General features: G+C 41.3%; 1 protein-coding gene across 1 annotated transcript in view; it reads right to left on the minus strand.

Annotated features, from left to right (window-relative positions):
• The window catches only part of SEMA6A (semaphorin 6A), a 114,319-nt gene that overhangs the window by 46,520 nt on the left and 44,972 nt on the right, over positions 1–22,827 (minus strand). Inside the window, exons 2-7 of the mRNA XM_050912761.1 lie at positions 16,787–16,924; positions 13,984–14,101; positions 8,778–8,838; positions 7,211–7,273; positions 6,258–6,359; positions 2,770–2,860 (exon numbers count right to left, since the gene is read on the minus strand). Coding sequence (XP_050768718.1) covers positions 2,770–2,860; positions 6,258–6,359; positions 7,211–7,273; positions 8,778–8,838; positions 13,984–14,101; positions 16,787–16,886 — 535 coding nt within the window. The 5' untranslated portion in view covers positions 16,887–16,924. The remainder of the gene's footprint in view (positions 1–2,769; positions 2,861–6,257; positions 6,360–7,210; positions 7,274–8,777; positions 8,839–13,983; positions 14,102–16,786; positions 16,925–22,827) is intronic.

Below are 22,827 nucleotides of genomic sequence, written 5' to 3' on the forward strand. Positions count from 1 at the left end.
TTCAGAGGGATGCTGTAGGAGAAGAAACCTTATAGAGTAATTCTTCTCCAGTTTAGGTAAGTCATACTGAACTACCCTATCCAGTTTCCCTGCACATGCCTCCAGTTCAATGCTCATAAATTCTGCCTACATATATGAGCAAAATAAATACAGGGAAGCTGCGACAGAACCATTAGTTTTAACTGTGAGGACAAATCGGACAGGTTTTAGGGACTGTCAGCTAATTGACACTTACGCAGATTTCTCCCTTTGAGCACACTTCTCTGCCAAAGATCGCTAGCAAAAAATTAAACAGCATGCAGGGAGTCCAGGTGAAACAGGGATGCAAGGAGATGGAGGAGGAGGATTGCCTATCTATGTTTCTTTTCTAAAATGCGTTTTAGGCATTTCCTGCATGAATTATGCATTCCCCTCTCTTAAAGAACCAGAGGACAAGCAATAAGAAAGGGTCTACAAAATGGCACCCCAAGGACAACCAAAAGATGCAAAACTATCAGGAGATAAAACCATGAGCTCCAACAACATTTTAAAATGATATTTGTTGTCTAATCTGTTTGTGGGTCATGGTAACTGTACAGGGCTGTTTTCATGTGTGAGACAGATCTTGGAACGTGACATCTGGTAGGAGAACAAACATCGCGGCACAAGGACAGCAACTTGAATGTCTGTTGTGTCTACATAAAAACTAGAATGGCCTACATCTCCTTTGACAGAGATTATGTTGGGTGCTGGGCCTTGAAGGCACCAGCACTGAGGACATACCCAGGACAAAGCAGAGAGGCTTCGACTGGTTAAGCTCTCTTCATTGCACTTACAGACAACATTTAATTTCAGCTCAAGATTTAAAAATCAGATTCTTCTTTATTAGCAGGACTGTATTCTTTGTCCTGAGCCCCACAATTCCCATCATTATTTGGCTATTTAAAAATGGGCTTTTTTTCTTAGCAAAACCAGAAAAAAATAATTACAAAAAAAGCAGATACTAAAACCAATTTTAAAATAGAATAAAAAGCTGAATTGTTTAGATATGGATGTCTGAACTCATGTTAATACAATCACACATTTATTTTCTTTCCTGCCAAGTTCCTGAAGACCATGTGACCAATTACAATTTGCACATATCAGCTGTAATAGCTACAGGCTGCAAGAAGAGCCATATTCATGTAAGTACACCCAACAGACTCAGATGAGTTGGATTAGTGCCCTAAACTGCTCTGAAACTGCTTTTCACTGCACTCTGAAAAGTTATCATGGGTATCAATATGTATGGCATATCAAACAGTGATTTTCTGAAGCTAGCAGATTTACAGGGTATATTCTACAAGAATTTATTTGAACAGTATCAAATTTATTTGGAATCATCATGAGAGTATGATCATTTCTATAAATATTCTTTTTATTTTCAAACAATGCGAGGACTTCTTCAGTGACAGAGTGGGAGTCATCTTACCTAACTTCAGCTGTATGCAAGGTAGTTTACATTAAGCTGGTCATAAACACTTTCTTGGCTAGTATAGTGAGAAAGGCCCTTCTGAAAGGCCATTCAGACTGCCCTAAGGATAGGGAATCTGCGACACATGGGATAAATCTTTCTCTGAAGGTGTCTCTCTCTTTCCATGGTTTATGAATTACCTGCTACAATCAGGTAATTTCTACTTTATGTTCTTTTGACTGTAATTAAGAAATTACATACTACCACAATCATCATCACCATTATCTTTGAAACAAAAGGACTCATTTATTTACACTACAAAGAGTAAAAAAAAAAATTGCAACTTGCTATAAAATCTCTCCTTTGTGAGGCAGATGATGCCACCTCAACCACAGTAGTGCTTAATACAGCCCTTCGGCCACAGACTCAGTTGAGAGTGGCTGAAATACTTGCACACTCTTACATCTTCAGAGGAATAGCTAAAGTATTTTCATATGAGCACCCAGGCTCTGCTTTCTAGCATTACACCTGCTGAAGAGGACTGACATTGTCATGGGTGACTTCTGTATTATCTTCACCACCTATTTTACAGCCAAATCTAAGAAAAGACAAGCAGGGTTCACACTAAGAGAAGTTCAATAAAGAAACAATTTAATCAGGAATTCATGAAGAGAGGGACAAAAATACCACACAATCAACAGTCCAAATGAAGCCCATTAACAAGCACTCACTTTTTTTAACTACTGTAGTAGAAATCAGAGTTAACTGTATTCTGCTGCATGCAGCATAAATCGTTATTAACCAACACACTTCTCGCCTTTGTCTACAATAGCTGGTAACATCACATTGAGATGTTTTCTGCTTTAAAATAAAATCATCTTCCCTCTCCTAGATGTAGAAAAGGGCAGATCACAGCATGTTCCCTAACTTCCTTTTATTATGAAGGTTAACTTAAGCTTAGAGTTGTTAAAGAGCATATCCTGCCTGCTTCTCATTAAAGTTCGTGCAAGCCTTGACTTTCCTTGACTTTCGCAGAAGCTGGATGCAGCCAGAAATGGTGCCTCACACTGGTCTGGCATCATATTATTATGAATCCAGGAAATACTGAAATATTGAACCAGGAAACTGCGGCTTCAGGCAATGTTTATGATAGCGAAGTTAATTCCAGAGAAGGGAAGGCTTCTGTGCTAGTGATTTCCTTATGCCTCCTATTTTTAGTCATTATTCACTCCCTTTGCCACCTTTTAGATTACGGCATTCTGGACTCAAGAGACACAGTGCTATGGCAAGCCTGGGCTGCAGGACAGAAAGCAAAAAGTTTATCTCCATCACTTTACCTGCGAACAATGCAACATTGGCATGCTTTGCATCATAGGGGCACCTGGCCATTCCACTGAATTCATCTCCCAGGAACTCCAGGGTATCCATCTGAAAAATGAAAGGGAGCTCCTCAGATAGAGAAACAAAACTTCTTACACAGGATGAGGCTTATGACAGTGTTTCTTCTTTTCTGGGCAGGGAGGAAGGTCCTTTCTCTAACTGTGCTCCTGACTATGAATGAAAAACCTGACAAAAATCACAGTGTTAAATAAAATCAGTCTGAAGAAAGTGCGTCCAATAAGTCAGGCATTCTTTTGGAGCTAATCACTCTTACCCCAACACATTTTACAAAAGTCTTCAGTCTATATTTTATCTGTACACAAGCTTCCTGTTGAATTGCAGCAGGCTATGTGGTCTGTGTTTCTGGCAAGGATTCAAAATTTATCCTCAACAGTGATCCAACAGAAGCGCTCTTATACACAGAAAAGACTGCAAGCCACAGCAGTCAGAAGAAATAACACTAGGACAATTATCTGTGTGTGCATTTTTCTCCCCAAAGTCCGGAGATCCTTCTGCTCTAGTCTCAACAGTGGTGCTCTCTTCCTTGATTTGCATACTCAGAAGGATGCTCTCCAAGTCTTACTGTATCAGTTCAGTCTGTGTCACGGAGAAATCCTCTTACCATCAGGCAAGAATTAATCTGTGCAGGAATTGTAAAATCTGAGGCTTAAGTGTAACTCCTGGGAAATAAATTCACCCCGGGCACTGATAATGATATAAAACCACAGATCAACTTTATGCTAAGTTCAAGAGGGTTTAGTGAGCTACGGGGGAAAGGTACACCTCTTACCTCTTTAAGATTCTTATACTACTGTATTTTGGGAATAAGAATCTTTCTAGCATATTCAAGTGTCCTGGTTTCGGCTGGGATAGAGTTAACTCTCTTCTTAGTAGCTGGTACAATGCTGGGTTTTGGATTTAGTGTGAGAATGATGTTGATAACACGCTGATGTTTTAGTTGTTGCTAAGTAGCGCTTATCTTAAGCCAAGGACTTTTCAGTTTCCCATGCTCTGCCAGCAAGCAGGTGTGCAAGAAGCTGGGAGGGAGCAGAGCCGGGGCAGCTGACCCGAACTAGCCAAAGGGCTATTCCATACCATGGAACGTCATGCCCAGTATATAAACAGGGGGGGAGTTGGCTGGGAGGGATGGCTCGCGGCTCAGAAACTAACTGGGCATCGGTCAGCGGGTGGTGAGCAATTGCATTGTGCATCACTGTTTTATTTTGTTCCCCCCCTCTTCCTTTTTTTGTTATATTCCTTTTCATTATTATTATTATTATTATATTTCATTATTACGCTTGTTAGTATTATATTTTACTTTAGTTATTAAACTGTTCTTATCTCAGCCCACGAGTTTGGTTTTTTTTTTCCCTTTCCTCCTCCTCACCCCACTGGGAGGGGGGAGGGGGAAGCGGCTGCGTGGTGCTGAGTTGCTGGCTGGGGTTAAACCATGACATCAAGTAACTTGAGCAGCTCATACTGTATAAATCATATACAGTAAAGATTCACAGAGCATGAAAAATAACCCACCTGGCACCATCAACTACTCCAATCAACTTTTAGCTCGCATGTTACAGCACCCAAGTCCTCCAGCGGACAATTTGTCACCATTTGTTTTCTGTCATGTATCCTTCCTGTCAAAATCCACTCTGAAGGGAATCAGTTGTGTTTACTAAAGGGCTGAAAAGCATTTCATGTGATAGTGATAGGAAACGAGTTACAGTCCTGAGCAACTTTCCCTGCACTGAGCCCCACACCCCAGGCTCATCCACGCTTCCATCGGCAGGGTGGGGGGACAGCTCTGTTTTCTGTTTGGCACCTCTTTAGTGCTCTCTCTACATAATGCAGAAGTACATGAAGGAAAAGCCAGGGCAGGTGTTGGAGAGACCTTCTGCTGGCTCCTAGAGGTATCACTATGCAGCCCCTGCAGCTCAGCAACAGGTGAGGCAGTCTGCAGAGGCCATGCATCACATGGAATGAAACACCTGCAGTAAGGGTAATGAGGGCCATTTATATCCCTCACATCAGGTTGCCAAGGAAATCTGTATTTGTATTAAAAGACAGCTTTCCAGCAAGGGGACTGGTTGAGATTTGTTAGCCGCATTAATGGCATTGAGAGCTAAAAAACGACAAGCTGTGCTGGAAGACTAAATACAGCACTGAGACCGAGAAGCTTCATTGCATGCTAGGAGTGGGATGCAAGGAAAGGAAGAAAAGAAGAAATGGCTGTTAAGTGAGCAACTACCTGTACTACACAGTTACCATGACGCAGACTTGTATTTTTATTCAAATTTGATTCTTTCTCCACAGACTGAAAGAAAAGACTACCCTGAACTTCTCTCCCGTGTTTCCTAGACTATAGCCATCACAGTGGCTAAACAAGGTAAAGCAGCATTGCAGAAGAAGCAAGGAAGAGCAGCAGTCACAGCGAATACCACTAATGAAGTAGTTTTCCTGGATGTTAATGTCTTTACTTTGTTTTTTACAATAACTCTGAACCCAATGAAATGAACGAGAATTGTGCCGTGACTTTATCAGAGGCAGCATTAGCAAAGCTGAATTTTCTTTTTCCTGAAGGATGAGAAATTACCTGTGGGACATAGCAGTGCCTGGAAAAGCAGAGTCTGGATATGAAGGGCCTAAGTAAATTCATTTCAAAGCTACTCCAGAGACATCCACTCTTGGGGGTTCTATCAGATTATACTGGTGCAAACCTGAGAAAATGGGAAATGCTTGAATAAATGGGCCCTGTTAAAATGCAGATAACAGGGACGCGCTATGTCAAAGGAAGAAATTGGGGTCAAGGAATTAATGTCGAGTATCCATGGACCAGCATAGTTTTCTACACTGCTCTAGATAATGTTTTGGCTTTGCAGATCCCCAGCTAGTAAGGAACACATCACCCTCCTGCTCTACCTTTCCTTGTGGACATCTGCTGTCAATCACCTTTACAGCACACAGTGCGATAGGATCTCTACAGCTTCCATATCTGCTGGGTCCTCAATCCTAATCTTCTCAGGTTTTGTTGTGCTAAGCCCTCCAGTGTCTTGAGAACTGGCTTTGGGATTGAGAACAGTACAACAGAGACATTTAAAACATGCTACCCCAGAGGTAACCCTCAGCATCAGTTTATGACTTGATGTGGGTGTCAGTGACAAGCTGAGGAACTTTCTGAAGAGTGACTGCATCCTCAAGCAGGGATCTGAAGGGCTCTGCACCTATGGAGGGCAATGCGAAGTGGCAATAAACTCTTGATGTGCAGGAGTTGCAAAGAAGTAGGTAATCAATCCGAGCAATCCTCAGAAATCCAATCAACATTGAGCTCTGTAGCACTGAAACAAGTCAGGATAAACGCTACAGAGTTGAATGACAACCTCATGCATAGTCACAATAAATCCAACAGAAAGACAAGGCATAAATGAAATCCCGCAAATAGATCACACACCTTGTAGTTCCTGCAAGAGGGGTTGAATGCATTTGTTCCGCAGATAAACAGTGTATCCTCATTTCTTTTTAGGAGAACCTTAATAAAATTATGACATTCATCCTGAAAAAAAATAATAAGAAGTATTTCAACTACTGCATTTTGGGTGTCTGGTTTTATTTTTATGCCATGATATTTCATTGTCAGGTCTAAAATGAAATTGGCTGGTAGCCACTGTGATATTCTGGGCTTTCTTTCAACTATGTTTAACTGACAATGGGCAAGACACGATTTATATTCTAGTGGTTTAAAAATGGTTAGAAAGAACTGAAGATATGATATTCATATTCTAGCTCAGATTTTGCTATTGTTGAATAGGTGAATTTTGTTTGAAAGCTGTTGCTTTCCTCAAGAGTGAAAAATCTGATTTTCTCATCTATGTTGCTACAAGACAGTAGCATCACCAATGCAATGTATTGGCCTGAAGCATCTGTAACTAGAAGGGGAAGCAGGTGTAAAGAATCAAAGAGTCTGCATCTAATTCTGATACCACTTGTGCTAGTCATAGGTTACAGTATGGTAAAATTGGTGTGAGAAACAGTCCTTCTACAACTGTACACATTCATGCTTTCTGATGCTTTACACAAACTTCTTATTAAATTCCTGCAGGAGGATGGACAGCAGCACTTAGCTTTTGAGGCAGTGGTAAGCAAAATCAGTACACTAAGCATTATGTCCAAAATCCTCAGTGCTTTAAGTATTTCAGGATATTGCTGCGGCTCCTGTTGTAATGTTTTATCACATTAAAAGTAAACTATTTTTGCAAATTAAAGGCTTCAGTAAGTTGATGGAAAAAGCAATTACTGGCAAGAAGTGAATGGCATGATCCATTCCACATCACAGCCAGCAGCCTGAGATAATAGTGAAGCAACTAAACTAAAGTGGCAGATGCAGAAGAAATGAAAATTGCCTACCTTATGTTTTCCCTTCATTCTGCATGTGTCTACATCAGCTTGTCTAGATTTCCATGTCAATTTCTGCAAGGATCAAGAAAGAAATCAATTAGAGCCCAGAGGTTGTTGCATTTGATTTCAGAAGTAGAAGTCCCTTAGGGGAGACTAGCTGTTGAACGTGTATTTATTGAAAGCTTTCTGCACCCTTTCTCCATGATTAATTCACCACAACAATGAAAAATCAGTGATGTGGAGCATTCACTTAATTTTGTGTTGCCATCTATTAATTAGACTAGAAACTTATCCCTTTTTTTCAAAGCCTAAACCAAAGGAATTCAGCAATAGGACAACTTTCAAAAATATGTCCACTTTTCTTAAAAGTACTAGATGCTCTCTTCTTTTAATTTGATATTGTTCTGCAAATCAGAATAAACATCTATGGACTATAAACCCTAAGTGGATTCTAAATGAAATATGTATTCTGGAAGACGACATTTTAGATTAGCAAAGAAATCAAATTCAGGTAATTCTTTTCACTTCAATTCAGCTAACAGGCTCAGACAGGCCTTCCACCTATCAAGACACTGCTGACTTTATCTGCGAACACTCTTCCTCCAGAACATTTACAGGTAAATCTCAGCCTGGATTTTTCTGCAGTGAGTTTCAGGAGTGGTCAAATGTGGTAGGCTGATTAATTATAATAAAACTTTATTTAAAACATATGGCCTAAGATAGTAACACCTTAGACACTATAGCCATGATAGTCCTGACAGTGTTTCCCATCAGGAAACTGAGGCACAGTGCATTCATGAAGGGCTCCAAGCTGAAAGAGTAGCCATGAATGTTTATTTCCATTACAAGCCTGTGCCCTCACTTTTTGATGAGTAATTGGGCATAAGCTCATCTTCAGCATCATTCATAGTTATAATGAAACACTCCCCCTGCCTACAGTGGAATTCATCCAATGCCCAAATTCTTATGATCGTCTGCCGGACCAAGGCAGTGTTTGGCACATATGACACAATGTGAATGCAATGCAAAGGAGCTGAAGAGAGATTATTTCTAGTATGTTTATGTTAATATACAACATAGTAATGCAGACAAAGCTTTTCTTAGTTTGAATGTAACTTCCCATGGAGATAATGTGAATACATCTACAAAGTGATGTTATAATAAGATTTTATTTAGTGAGTACTTGCATGAGTGAATAAAATTTGTGTGCATGAAAATATGTTAATAGCACTTGCTTTTTATGATGAAAGTTTCAGTATACTTAATTGGGATAGTATAGCTGTTACAGAAAACTGCTGAATATAAATGAATAGATGTTCGACAGATGTTCCATCAGGGACTTCACTGTATTTCAGTACGGATTGCTTATCAGCCAGCTAAATCACTTATCAGAAATTCACAGAGGACATGATTGCTATTCTAGCTTTCCCCAAATATGATTAGCAATGCCATCTTACTTGCTTATTACAGTTTTTACAGCAGTGCTGGCAAGTTGTTTGCAACAATGTCATCTTCCTATTTATTTGAAGCTTGTTCTAGTGTCCTTGGTTTCTGGATGATGATAAAAGCTACTTACTTTGCTAAAATAAATTTCTTCTGTATGTGATGTGTCCATATCAACAGTATAAATATGGTCCCTGTAAACAAAGGCAAATGAATGCAAAGTGAAATGGAGTAGTCAGACAGTTCATTTTCTATGAAGAGAGCTATCTATCACAAGATAATCCATAATCCGTTCAAAAAAAGATCACAGGTCTTACCAGGGAACATTACTGGCTGCATTGCCTGCTTCTCCCAGAAAAGCACTTTCATATATAAACTGTTTTCCTTCTCATTAAGAAAAAAGAAAAATGCTACAAAACTTCAAAGCAAGATTCTTTCCCAAAAGCAATTATTTGAACAAGTGAGATTTTGGAAAGGAGATGAGCCTCATATAATTTCTGCTCTATAGGTCCTATAGCAGATGCCATGATCTAGCATGCAGCTGTTTTTGTGTATCCTGAAATCAGCTGCAATTGCTCTTAGGCAGCCTTTGCCAGATTCCTGGGCTAGCAGTCATTGTGCCACATTTAGCCATTCAGGGTTAAAAAGAGGTTAATGCTGCTTTTTTTTTTTTTTTTTTAAATTATGTGTCTAACCTCAGCTGTGATAATTTGATTGACAATATGGTAGGCAAAAGGCTGACAGCCACAAAACTATTCCCAGAAATCATTCTTCTCTTCACACACTGCTAGCCAAACTAAACTGTAAAATAGTCTTCTGAAAAAAGTTCACATTTCTTGCTTGCATTTACTTTCCTGTTTTCCTGAGAACCTGTCCCTCTCTAGAATTAGCTGCCAATCTCTCCTTGGAAAGAGGAAATAGACTCATCTACTCAGGTAAAGAGATATTTTTAAACATTCTCCTCTGTGTAAGCTGAGAACAAGGACATCTCTGTATGGAACCTAAAATTTGAAAAACCCACCAACCCACAATGCTGTAGTAAGTGCCACATCGAATTGGGACTAGGCATCTCATTTTTCCTTGAAATAACATTGGCTTTTTTCAAAATGCAGGAAGCTGTGCAGCTGGAGCATGATCCACAGCATTGGAGGGGTCTGCTGAAAGTAGGATACAGACTGTTTCCATTTTAGAAATCCCTGCTCTCAAGATTAGCTTCATTTTATTGGGTTTTGGGGAAACAGTGCTAGTCTCTTAAATAAAGCAAACACAAAATACTGCTCTAAGAGGAATAAGCAACACTTCTCTCACGTGGAGAAAAGAGGCAGCATTGTTGCGGGGAACTGGCTTTTAAGATCTACTGTCTGCTACGGTGCTTGAGGCTGTTTGCTTTGTAAGATGCCAAACTGAGGAGTTGTGGGTTTTGTTCTCCTCCAGACTCTGTAAAACCAGAGCTGTTATTTATTTCCAAGATTGGTTTAATGCTTCAGTTTATTATTTGCCTGACTTTACTGGCAGAGCACTGGTCAGGGTTGGTGCTGGACTAAAATTACCTATTAGCAAGATACCAGCTTCATAGATAACTGCACGGTTCCCTTTTTATGTACACCACTCTTCGTTGCTGTCACTCCTACTATATAAAAGTGGGAACAAAATCTCTTGAATTGCAAATTAGGTGTGGCTGGAGGTCTAAAAACCTTCTTCCAGCACAGCTCTTGATTTTAATCATCAGTCTTGCTTTCCAGTGGTTATGATTTTTTCTTTTTAAACAAGACAATTAGAAAATATAGTGGTGGTACTCAGAATGAGTCTTGAGTTATTTAGTTCCACTCTCAATAAAACAGCTTTCAGAGGACTTACTTACTTTCTGGTTCAAGAAACAGTTCAAAGAAAACTCAGATGCTAAGTTACGGGATCATCTGAAAGAGGGTTAGTATCAGGCAAATTACATACGATTTTCTCATGCCGTGCGTGAAACGTAGTTGCTGACAATGTCAGCAGCGAGTGAAAGAGCTGTCAAATTCAGGGGAGGGCTCTCTAACCACAGACAACGTGGGATTGTCCTTGCCCTCCTTTTTCCACTGCTGCCCAACTCCTACTATCCACTAGCTGTGGTATGTGTACAGCTCGCTGCTAATTAAGTTATTCTAACACAAATTGACTTAATCCTAGAGCTTCCGTTTTTCCCACCTCCAGTCAGCAGAACCGAGTTTTGTTGCCATGGTATAATCTTGTGGAGGAAGGGAATTTAAATAATGCCACCGGCTGTGTGTGACCCTTGGCCACTCAGTGCATCGTCTGGAAATGTGTAACTGCAAATGAGGAGGGAGCCATCCCGATGCTTCGCGGGCTCAATACTGTTTTGTACCTACACATGAGGGGTGGCAGATAATGTGAACAAAAGCTGCCACCGCACAAGACAATGGGAGGAGGAGACATGGCAAACTTAGAAAAGGGGGTGTGTGTGCGGGTGCGGGTGAGTGTGAGAGAGACAGTGAGGGAGTATCCTTCCCACGAGAAAAAAGAAAACAGAGCTGGTCCTTTGCAGACTGCAAGCCAGATATTCGGACAGCACAGCTTCATGGGCTTCGGCTGAGTTATTCTAATTTATATTGGCTGAATATCTCTGCCTCATAACACGAAATAAAGCCTTTCCAAAGCAACACAAAATTTTATTTGGTAATAGCTAATACAGGAGTCACGTATCCCGTATGACAAAATAAGCAACTGACAGACAGAAATTTTGTTCTACACCAGTCTCTCAGTAATAAAGTGTTAGTGGTTCTCAAATCCGAGTTAGTCCTCTCCTGTGCATGGAAACTGTCTGCAAAGTAAACACTGGATTTTCTAAAACAAGCAAACAAGCAAAAAACCCCAACCCAAACCCAACAACCCCAAAATAAAAACTCTCAATGTTTGATCATTTGTTTTGATTGCTTGTCAGATAATTGGGTACAAACATAAACTTAACATCGCTATATTTCAATGTCTAAAAAAACCAGCATGAAAGCTAAGGGATTTATGTTAGCTACAGTTTTCAATGAATCTTTTTACAAAACTCTTTGAGAAACACCTTTGATTGTGTACACATTTGCTTCAATCTCTGGATTTACTACTACCTCTAAAGGAGATGCAGTATCGCAGTTATAAACTTTCATTCACACTAGTTATCAAAGGATGACTCATTTTCTGAAGTTTATTACTTAAAGACAAAAATGACCTTTGAATTTTAACTTGTATCACACAGGCTTCTCAGCCCAGCAGGGATTTTATTCAGTAATATGTAGAGGGGGAAAAGAATATGTCAGAGTTTTTGAGTTACCAAAGGAAAAAAGTGTAAGAAGATTTTTTGTGCTTGTGTAAGTACAAAACAGACCAGGTCTTTATTCTTTTTTGTAGGTCACAAGACCCTAGGAGTATATAAGCACTCTCATTGTAGTAAACTGTTTTATACAAATATATAGCCACATAATAGGTAAGAATGCATACTCACATACCAGTACACATACTATCCCCCAAATATTAGCATTCTTTATGTAATTTGTGCACATAGTGGTTTCATATCCCAAAATGTTTCGCTGGGTTTTCCTGCTGTAATGCCAGTTGCTTGGGCACTGCGACAGTCTAATTGCGTCAATCTCAGCCTGGGAACAAACTATGAATACAGCAGAGCAAAATCCACAAAGCGGATTTACCACCTTCTCGCTGCAAATGATTTCCTAATTTAAAGGAAAACAAATAAGGAAAGTAAAGGGAACTCAGCCATGAAAAGGAGGAAATCCTGCCACCACCTTTCAAACCCCTTCAGCCTACTCCCCCGCCCCGCTCATTATCACACTAAATGCAGCAAAAATACGAATCCTCGAGCTCAGGCAAAGCACAGGGAGGCCTCATTGTGGGGCTGCCCGCTCTCTGTGCCCTACAACCAATGCCACTGCAGCTCCTGTGGAAGGACACATGCTCTTTGCCCGCACTTGACGCAAGGGCTTGGCGTGAGTGAACCCAGAGCTCTGCCACCCAGACCCCGTACAAACTGGCACGTGTGAGAAGCCCGAAGAAGCTGGGGCGGTAGAGCTGCAACGCCTGGGTAGGGGAACAGGTAGAAGTGTGGTCTTCTAGCAGCCAGGGACATGACCAGGTAAAAACGGCACGCAGTGACTCTGCTGGTGTAACGTAACTGATTACTTGGTGCCGAGTGGAGACTGACAGGCAGATCTCCACCACAGGACACAACCGACCACCCAGAAGATGGGGAGTGGCTGTTTGAGAAGAAAGCCAGGCAGCTCCCGGAGGCTGCCAAGGGCTTTGAGGACAGGGCTGGTGGTGAGAGGCTGCCTGTTCAGCAGCTGTTCCCTCTCACCTCCTGGCCATCCCACCCACCACTTCTCCCATCTGCATCAACAGCCTGGCTCTCTGTGGCACACGCAGAAGGGTGCGTATTTCTTCGATGGAGGAGAAGGACCAGAAAACAGGCAGGAAACAAACCGCTACCAGAGGCAGCTTGCAGGGAGGTCCCAAACAGGATCTGGGTCCATGAGCTCCTAAACTGGACTGCCCACCCTTCCTAATCTAGACCCTTCTTGCATTCATCCTGCATCCATCAGGTAATTCCCACTCTAAGATCGTCAATCTCCTTTGCTAACAACAAGCAGGGAGAGGAAGTGTTAATGTCTGATCTGTGCCAGGTCGGCAGCTGTATAAATCGGTGTAGCTCCACTGAAGCTGATGGTGCCATGCTGAGCTATGCAAACTGAATGGGTGGCTCTATACTGAATTTTTATAAAAAGGCTTGTGCTTGTATCTGCACAGTATAGCTCTCCAAAAAAATCCAGGCACCAAATTCAATTAACCTTGCTAAGTACATCAAAAGAACAGCAGCAAACGTTTGCCTCTTTTTTGTCTTAAGATATTAAAAACATGCCTAAACCAGCAATGTTACAGTTTAATAACTCTTATCCAAACATGCATTTGTGCACCAGCAGAATCATTCTCTCAAATATGTCATTAATGGTGTGCACAAACAAAATTACAGGATGAGGATGGACTCTCTCCTCCATGGGGCTAAAAAATTTCTCTGGCAACTTCCCTCGTGCCAGACTCAAAGGGAGGCACAGGTGTGTAGTCCTGAAAGGACTGGCTCAGCACCTCGCAAAACTGAACCTTAGCTGACCGACTAACAAGGTTTCCAATATCTCTCACTAACAGGCTGCAAAGCTCTCTCTGAGTGTGAGAAAATCCTAAAAATAATGTGTCCGGCAGAGAACAACTCAGAATATCCCTCGTCTTCTCCTTCCTCCTCTGAAAGCAGCAAGGGAGGAGCGGCAAAGCAATGGACTACTGACCTAGCAGCAACGTAGAGGGTCCTGTTCATGACCATGACCAGCTGGATGTCCAGCCGGTGCCTCTGCGTGGTGTTCCGCCCTGGTTTGTGACCCACAAACACCGGATACTGTCTTGTATCTGCGAGAAGGGAAAAAAAAAACAGGGTCAAAAGAGAATCACAAACTGAAATGGTGCTAATGCGGAGCACCATGAGGCCCAGCTACGGCCAAAACCTGTGGTTTCTGTTCTGCCCCAGCAGCACAGCCTGGGGTTGGAAGGCACGAGTACAGGGGGCTGGAGAGTTCTTCAAGGTTACAGTCTTTGCAGCTGCAAAGGAGAAAGTCATCACCTTTGTAGAAGACAAAAATTGTGAGTTTTTTTAGAGCGTAAAGCTGTTCTGGAGCTCTTGGCACACCGGTACACGGCACTTTCTCACAGTTTTTCTTTCACTGCTTGCAGAGCTTAAGTGCTTGCTCCTGGCTGCCAAAGCGTGTCTAGCAGGACAAAGCTGTTTCACAGTGGCCCATCAATCACCACAATGACTGGACTGGTAGTGGTTAAAGCAAAAGACTTGGCTCTCCTTGGTTCAAACTGCCAGCTCCCTGGGTTTCCTACAGCATTGGACAGCCGTCGTAGAACAGCTGTGGGGATTTCTGAGAAACGGTGGGAAACCACCACTTGAACTTTAAAAAATGAAAGTCACTGCATATTATTTTGGCAACCAGTCTGATACTCCAGTTCTTCTGGCAACTGGACAACAATACTGACTGGAAGCCCTGTACTGAGCTTATGCTATCAACAAGTCAGCTTTCCCCCCAACTCTACCAGTCAGCAAGAGCATTTATTCACTCTATTCCTACGATTTTTCTGGTGAGACCTCAGCATACATGGGGTGTGCTGCTGCTCCCCAGATGGTCTGTGTGTACAACCTATAACAACAGTGAACACTTCTGACCATGGGCCACCTTGCTGTTAGACTTCATATGTATACCGTGATGATGACATCTAGATGCATAAACTAGGGAGCTAGTTAAGTAAACAAAATGACAGTTAGAAGACAGGAGGAGGATAAACCTCTGATGAGCATCATCATCAATGCAGAACTGCTGCATGTGCATGTTATACAGAGCTGTCTAGCATCTAGCTGTGTCTGAGCCTTTTCCCCATCAATATGCTTTCCCAGAAACCTCAAGCTGTTTGAGGGAGTCTATTTCTTCAGCAACTCAGCTACTGCTTTAGCATTTTCAGCTGCTGTCCTCTAAAAGTATTTTCCCTGTTAAGCTTGGTCAAAGTATTGATTCACAGCATGGCTTCAGCAAAGCACCTGAGAGTGCCGTGTGTCAGAAAGCCTGGTGATAAAACTGGATAGAAACAGGAACTTCCCTGCAAACCAGATGCTGAGAGCTCTTGGAGAAACAAATTAAGATAGCCCAGGCAGGACATACATTCAGAAGCTTAATCCTTCTGACCAAGTCCTATATGCAAAATGTGCAAGTTTAACTGTCAGGCTGTTCTCTGTCCAGCACTGTTTCCTCTGTAACTCATGGATCTAGCATGAGCTGGGGGCCTGTACATTCATTTGCATTTCAGCATGCCATGCCGCAGAGGAAGAAGTTATCCCATGTTCCATTTCTCCAAAAGGATCAAGACTGGCTATTTCTGCATTAGCAAGGACGATTAGCATCACCTTTCTGGAGGGTGAAAATGTCAGTGCTAAAGACCCAGTGGTCACACTAGACATGTTTCAGCAGTATTTGCTTCAGAGCAGTTCTGCCCTGTTCTTGTATCCCAGATGCCTATTAGCATTTGCAGCACATCAAGTGCGCCCCTGGAGTCTATCTTTCAGCTTGGTGTTACCCAAGACAGACAAGTTTACGGATGCCAAGGCCACCCCAAAGCATAGTAAGCAAGGACAATCAAAAGATTCACTTTAAAATCAAATTCCTGACCCAAAGTAGGCTTAAACATAAGCCTATTCATTGCTGAATTGCTACTTCTTAGCATACTTTTACAGACCCAGTTCCTAAAGGTTCCTTTTAAACCTTTGGGACTTCAGAAGACTTTTCTTTGCAGTAACCATAATTGAGCTGAGGTAAATGTGAAAGAATCAGTCATGCTAAGCCTGACTTGCATGGCGAAATGCACAGAAAGCTCTCCACCTGTTTAGCCAGCAAATCTCAATACTGATTCGCAGCTGTCTGTGTCACCCTAGATTTTGGAGAGTTTGCCAATTACTGCTGGTAAGAAAGAAGAGAGATTCTGTCACAAAAGATTCTTTGTCTTGATTTGGTTTTTAGCTACATTTCCACCTTAGCAAAAAATGCCTAAAGCTAAAGCAGAATCCATCAGTGCTTAAAGAAGTAAGTTCAATTATTTGTATTAGATCAACAAATTGTGTTTTCAGGGCTCAGTTACTTTAGTGTGCTATGCTTGATACTCTGAGGTGCTTCACTGGTTATCCAGAGCTACATTTTCACAAGTCCAGTGAGGGACACGTTGCTTATGGGAGGGGGCGGGGAGAAGGCTTCCTTCCTTTGCTGCTGGATAGAGCAAGATACTTGGTTTGATTATGCTACTGAAGTGTCTCTGTTTGAGAAGGAGAAAGGCTACGGTTTTGGAAGATCAAGCAGTTTACCAGCCAGTAGTCATAAGTCAACGTGAAAAAGTTATGTCCATATATCAGTATCTGGGAACGTAAATTGGCTGATCTGGGAGGCACCAAGAAAAACAACTTTATTCATTGCAGCTGTAACAAAATACTGTTGATTTGAAGTCCCCTGATCAGTATTAAGCAAAGGAAGTCCTCTGGCCTCTTATACTTACAGTTGCCATGCGAAATACTGATCGGCTCAGAATCTTCTGGGAAACCAGCCCCAGCAAAGTGTAGCAGTGTGAAATATAGCAGCAAGGCTTCTGACCTCATAGTAGTTCAGCTGGGAGGCTTCACTTCTTCACTTCACCCTGTGGAAGACAAACAAGGGCTTAAGCGCCTTCTGTCGATGCAGTTTTAACTACTGCATACAGAAAGCTAAAACCAGTCAACGGAAAGTAGAGGGAGCTTTCCTTCTCCTCAAGCCTCTCACCGTACCTGAGGAGGTATGTCATGTTTCTAAGCAGAAACTGCCCTAACAGGCCAGTTTCCCTTTAGCCCATGCCCCAGCAGTGCCACATCTTGCTTGAGAGCAGACTTAAGTATCTGTGAGTTACAAAGAATTTTCTGCCTCAGCTGCTTATATGCAATAAGGAAACTTCATCTCCTGCACTGATTGACAGCTGACAAGAGTTTTCCGGGAAATATTTTGTTTTCCCCTTCTTTGGTTTACATAATCAGATGCTGACACGATGACACACACCATAAATAAAAAAAACACACTACATTATTCTGGTTAAAAAGAGATTAAGGGTTATACTACAGGGCTGATTCATACCCTACAGAGTTGTGAATCAAGTGAAGAAACACTGAGAGAGCTTGATGGAGCATGCAGCACATGTCATTGGGCTTTACCATAAAAATATGTACCCATAAATTTAGGTGCCATAAAACCAATACTCCAACTTGTGATAAAATAAGGGAGAACAGAACTGTCTAAAACCAGTGTTTTTTTCCCTGTGTTCCAGTGACGCATTCACTCATTCACATTTCATGTACAAAAATATCCCTAAATCTTGAAGATAAAAGGAACCACAGGGGCCTTTGGATACAGTGAAAGAAAACAGCACATAATACAGTAAATAGCTCATAATTCCCAGGCAAATTGCACAGAGATGTTGATCTGCAGGGGAAATCAGTGTAAAAGTGGGGTTTTCTTTTCATCCCTTCCAGAGTTTCAAACCTTTGATGCCGCCTGCCAAAGATTCCTTTTGAACAAAGCTATTTTACAGTAGTCTGTCAGTCATTCAAGATTTACGGGCAGAAAGTCAAACTTCATAACCTACATAGTCTTTGAAACTTAATTTGGCAAACAAAGTGCTAACTTGCCCTTCTGCAACACCATTTAATATCAGATACCTATGTCTCCTTTCTTGATGCCAAAAAAGCATTAACAAGTCTTGAGTGTTGCATTTTCATCAGTAATTTCACAGACATAGCTGATTCCTCATCTTTTACCCAATTGAAAACTGTCACAATAATTAATTTGCCTTATCAGATATTTGTTTTCAAATAAAATTTCACCTCCTGTAACTGGATTGGAGTAGGGACTCTGTTGCAGGGTGATACAGTCCATAAGGACTAATGATTTATTATACTCTGTGTTTGCCTATTATTATTCAAACACACAAATTGGAAACTTGGCTGATTCTCTATTTCTATTAACAAAATAACTAAGAGACCAAGTTAGACTGAGACTAGAAAAAATAAAATTTAATGTAAGGCAATGACTGACACCTTAACTGAACAAAGTGTCAGACCAATGACAAAGGATAAAAATAGCAAGAATGCAACACAATGCAGACACTGTCTGTCTATTATACCTTACGTGAGAATGCATACTAGAAGATTGTACATACAAGCCTCAAGAGAAGCATTTCCATCTAGCACTGGTTAGGCCGATAGCTGTGTATGATTACTGGCACAGCTATGTCTGCCTGCAGACACTTTCTTTACCTGTTTCCTCCATTTGTCTCTTTAATCACCTCTTACATTTTCTCTTGACTATTAGCTCTCTGGGGCAGGAACTGTTTCTTTCTATTTGTTTCCATGCCCAGTGAAACATCATTCGAGGCCCTTAGGAATGCCCAAAGTAGAAATAAGCAGCAGAAGTAAATATAATACTTGGAAACACAGTTTCCCTCAATAGGTTTGAATTAAAAGTAAGATATACACATCAAAGGGGTTAATTCCTTTCTCTCTACACAATTTTTTGAAATCTAATTTTGCTGCTTTAAAAACGTTGCCCCTGTAAGTACACTCCAAAGTGACAAAACACAGTGCCTTATCTTAATACACAAATAGATTGAAATTTTTTCCTTCTTGAAATTGTTACAGCCCAATGCAGAAGTCTTTTCTGAAATGCACATGAGGAGCAACAGTTTAATGGGAAGAACTTATCAAGCAGTCCAGTTCTTCCAGTTAAACCTTATTCATCCACAGTATCAGTCTGCAGGCTGACAATTCAAACCACTTGGCTGACAGTGAGACTCTGGAGCATAAGAATAGCTGCTTTCTGTTACTCCCTATCAGCACATCTTCCACCATCTAACAATGTGTGTACGGTATGAGGAAAGCACTACAGTACTGCAGACATATCGCTGCCACTCCACTTTAGAGCTTGAAAAACTTTTCCCATGGGTGATTCCGCACCATCTTTCCCTACTTCTCATTCAGACATGGGTACCGCTCTGCGTAAATATATATGGGAGATAGATAGCTTCCAGGAAAATGAACAACGCCCAGCATGCTTACTTTGTCATTTTATGTACATGTTATGGGCCAGATCTTTTTTCCTTTACACGAAAAGAATTAACTGACAAATGAACTGATATATTGCCTTCTAACAAAGACTAGATTAGTAGGTTTTTAAGTATATGACATTCTCCGTTATTCTTAAGGGTAGCTTCTGGGAAAGAAAAGAGGGAGAAGAGAGAAAAAACGCATAATTCTCTGTTGCTCTGGTGCTAACATAGTTGTTCAAATTCACACAAAGTAAATGCAAAATGTCTACTTTGATCTGTCAACAATTCAAGTGGACTACACATCTGTATCAATGCCTGTGCCAATAAAGTAACATCGAGTAGGACTCAAGTTGCATCTGAAGGCAGCTTTTTACTAGGAGGTAATTATTCAAACGTAACGTTACTTTTGCTGTTCTTACAATGGTGGAAAGAGCTGTACTGTTTCAGTGGAATTTCAGAAAAGTGCTGATTTGAGAAGGTCACACCTATTTTTAGTAAAAATTTCCTTTTCAGCAAATACTCAGCTCTAGTTGGGCTCCTGGGAGTGATGCAAATGTTCTCACTTGCAACTGTGCTGAAACTACTTTCTAATCAAAAGTGCTTGTGAATGCAGTGTCTGAGGAAGCATGAGTAGCTAGACAGTGATGCTGAGTGAGTACAGGCACTGTCTCCAAATAAAAGTTTTGGAAACATCAATGGAGAGATCTGCAGTCAATGTAGACCACTGCAGTTCAATCTGGCCTGCATTAAGCCATACTGGTCGAGAGAGAACTGGCTCTGAGAACTCCAGTTCTCCCTGTTCAAAACATGACTGCTGCTCCTGTTGAAGGAAGCTAGTGGTCACAAGAAGAGTGAGTTTTGGTGGTGTTCTTTTATTAGCAGACATGCTAATAAAATACAGCCCTGAAAATGTTTAAGAGCATGTTTTATAATCTATGTCCAATGCAATGACTTGTAGCCATTGAGTTGGTGGAGTAGATCAGATTTCTTCCAAGCTTCAGAAAAACCCCAACTAATCTGCTTCTTGCATGCCTAAGACCAATGCAAATATAACTTTATGCAAGACATTTTGGTGCTCTGATTCTTCTTTCTGAAGTTGATGGTTTCAAATACCTGTGTAAGATGACTTGTTCTGGTTACTTCTGTGTTCCCTCCTTTTTGTCATATTATGATTTAGTATAAATAAACCACATGATCTCTTAATGTATATAGAAATCAAAGTTTTGCCTTCCTAGATGGAATAAATTTTTCTGTTTGTACACTGCAGCCCAAAGGTGAACCACCTCTAAGTAGGATGTTCGGATACTAGTGCAATATGGTTGCTATTACTATTATATTTACTCACTCAAAGCCTATGTATACATATAAATATGAATATACATATTCATATTCATATACATATACCTCCCCCCCAGACATAGATGCTTGACATAGAGCATTTAATTTTGTAAAAATCATGCTGCTGGCATGAATGAATTTCTGAAGCTAAGAAAGTAGTGATCATTCCAAATCGAGGAGAAAAGTCTGATTTTTCTGTGCCAAGTGCCCTCCACTATTGCTATCCATGGCTATCTGAGCCAACAAGAAGCCACCAGGATGAACTCTGCTTTTTGCTGTCTGATATTTTCAGGATTTAGTGAACAACACTCTGGGTGGAAATGCATATAGAGTAGCTGCTTGGCTAAGGAAATGATTACATGGCTGCTGCCATAATACCCTAGTAACCAGGTTATTGTACCTACAGCTTGTAAGTTCCAGAAAGGTTATAGAAATCACATGAAAAATCCTAAACGGAAGAGATAACTTCCTGGTAAACTCGATAAAAGTGTAAGGCCAGATTTGATCTTGAGAACAAATTCAACAGCAACAGCAATGACTGCGTAGACACATCTATAAATAACTATTAAAAGGGATGCTCTTCCATGTTAGAAAACCTCCCATCTTGTTGCTTTGGCCTCACTGTATGTTCAGCTAACCCCAGCGTAACTCGAAGTAAAATCAAAGTATGTAACCACGTCAGAATTTTCCCATGGCACAGTAAGCCTGCTCAGTAATGGACAGATCTTGTTATATTCATTTATTACAAACCTTCTTTATACCATGATGGGTTGTGTTCATACACAACAGCTGCACTTCGATCCACAAATTATTAAGCTTAACGTGAGAATTACCAGACAAAATTCAATGGTCTGTGTTATGCAAGAAGCAAGACCAGAAAACCTAATGGCCATAAAAAACCATGACTGTCTTAAACAAATTCTTCTGTTTCTACAAACATGTAGAAACAACTTACTCTTCAAAAAGACAGTAAGTCTAGTAAGAAGGAACAGCATTTAACCAAACAGTGAGGAAACTAAAAACCGAAGCTGGATGAATTTGAACTACTGCATAAAGAAAAATGCATGACCAGAAAAGTAGCAGCCTCTCTGAACTAACCCTGGAAATACTCAGCAAATAGCCGCTCTCATCACATTCAGCATTTCTTACCCTGGGAAAAACAAAAGGACCATAAAAAAGCAGGAAAGAAACCGATTTGAGTTGCGTAACAGAGGTAACAAAAAGATTTTAGGTTCTCCTGTGGTAAGAGCTTTAAGGCATGCAAGTGAATCAGAAACCCAAGTCCTACTTCAGTGTCTCATCGAAAGAGACTTAAAGAGCAAGATCTATCTACCCATACATAAAAAAGCACGTATTGATCTACACAGCACATGCTTTGCCACGCTGAAGGCAGAGCACAGAAACCAGTCGGCCGACCTGACTGCTGTTCCCTGCTATGGTACAGATTTGCCATGCGATGCTGGCAAGCATCCTTCATCTCCTTTGGCTAAGCCTTTGGAAATCTCTGAGTGGAAGACGCCGTTACTGCTATTTACCTCTTTAAATTCACAGTTCCTAGAAAGTGAAAGACAAGAGTTCTGTGCAAGTCAGAGAAAGGAATTAGGAATAATGCAACAACAACAACAAAAAGAGAGGAATACAACCTGCAGGCTGCAGCTTCCAGAAAACGAGGGAAGTTAGGCCGGCACAGCGGAGCTGTTCAGGAGAGCATCCTTTGTCTACGCCTGTTTGGGTGGTGGGCTAACTGCTGCTCAGCCACCTCGCGCGGCTGCACCTGGCAGCAGAAGGGATCATGTAAAATGCCCGGGCTGAGTGGTGCCAAGGGGATCAGACAGATGTGAGTGAACAGAAGCTCAGCGGGTGCTTGGGGAGCTCAAGAGAGAGAAGACACAAGTGGCTAACAGCAAGACACAGCATGGTGTGCCAGACATTACAACTGAATTGGCACGTGGCAGGACAGTGCCTGGAATGGCCAGTTTTTTTGCTCGTGTTGTCCTTTCTCTAACGATTGCTGCTCAGTCACCTGAATGGTGGTGCAGGTGGCCACAGAGACTTAATGCCAGCTCTGTGCCCATCATCACTACCAACCTCCAACATCTTTTTGTGACCAATAGTGCGGCCATCATTCATCT

The sequence above is a fragment of the Gymnogyps californianus genome, chromosome Z, assembly GCF_018139145.2.
Source record: "Gymnogyps californianus isolate 813 chromosome Z, ASM1813914v2, whole genome shotgun sequence".
In the NCBI taxonomy this organism is placed as follows: Eukaryota; Metazoa; Chordata; class Aves; order Accipitriformes; family Cathartidae; genus Gymnogyps; species Gymnogyps californianus.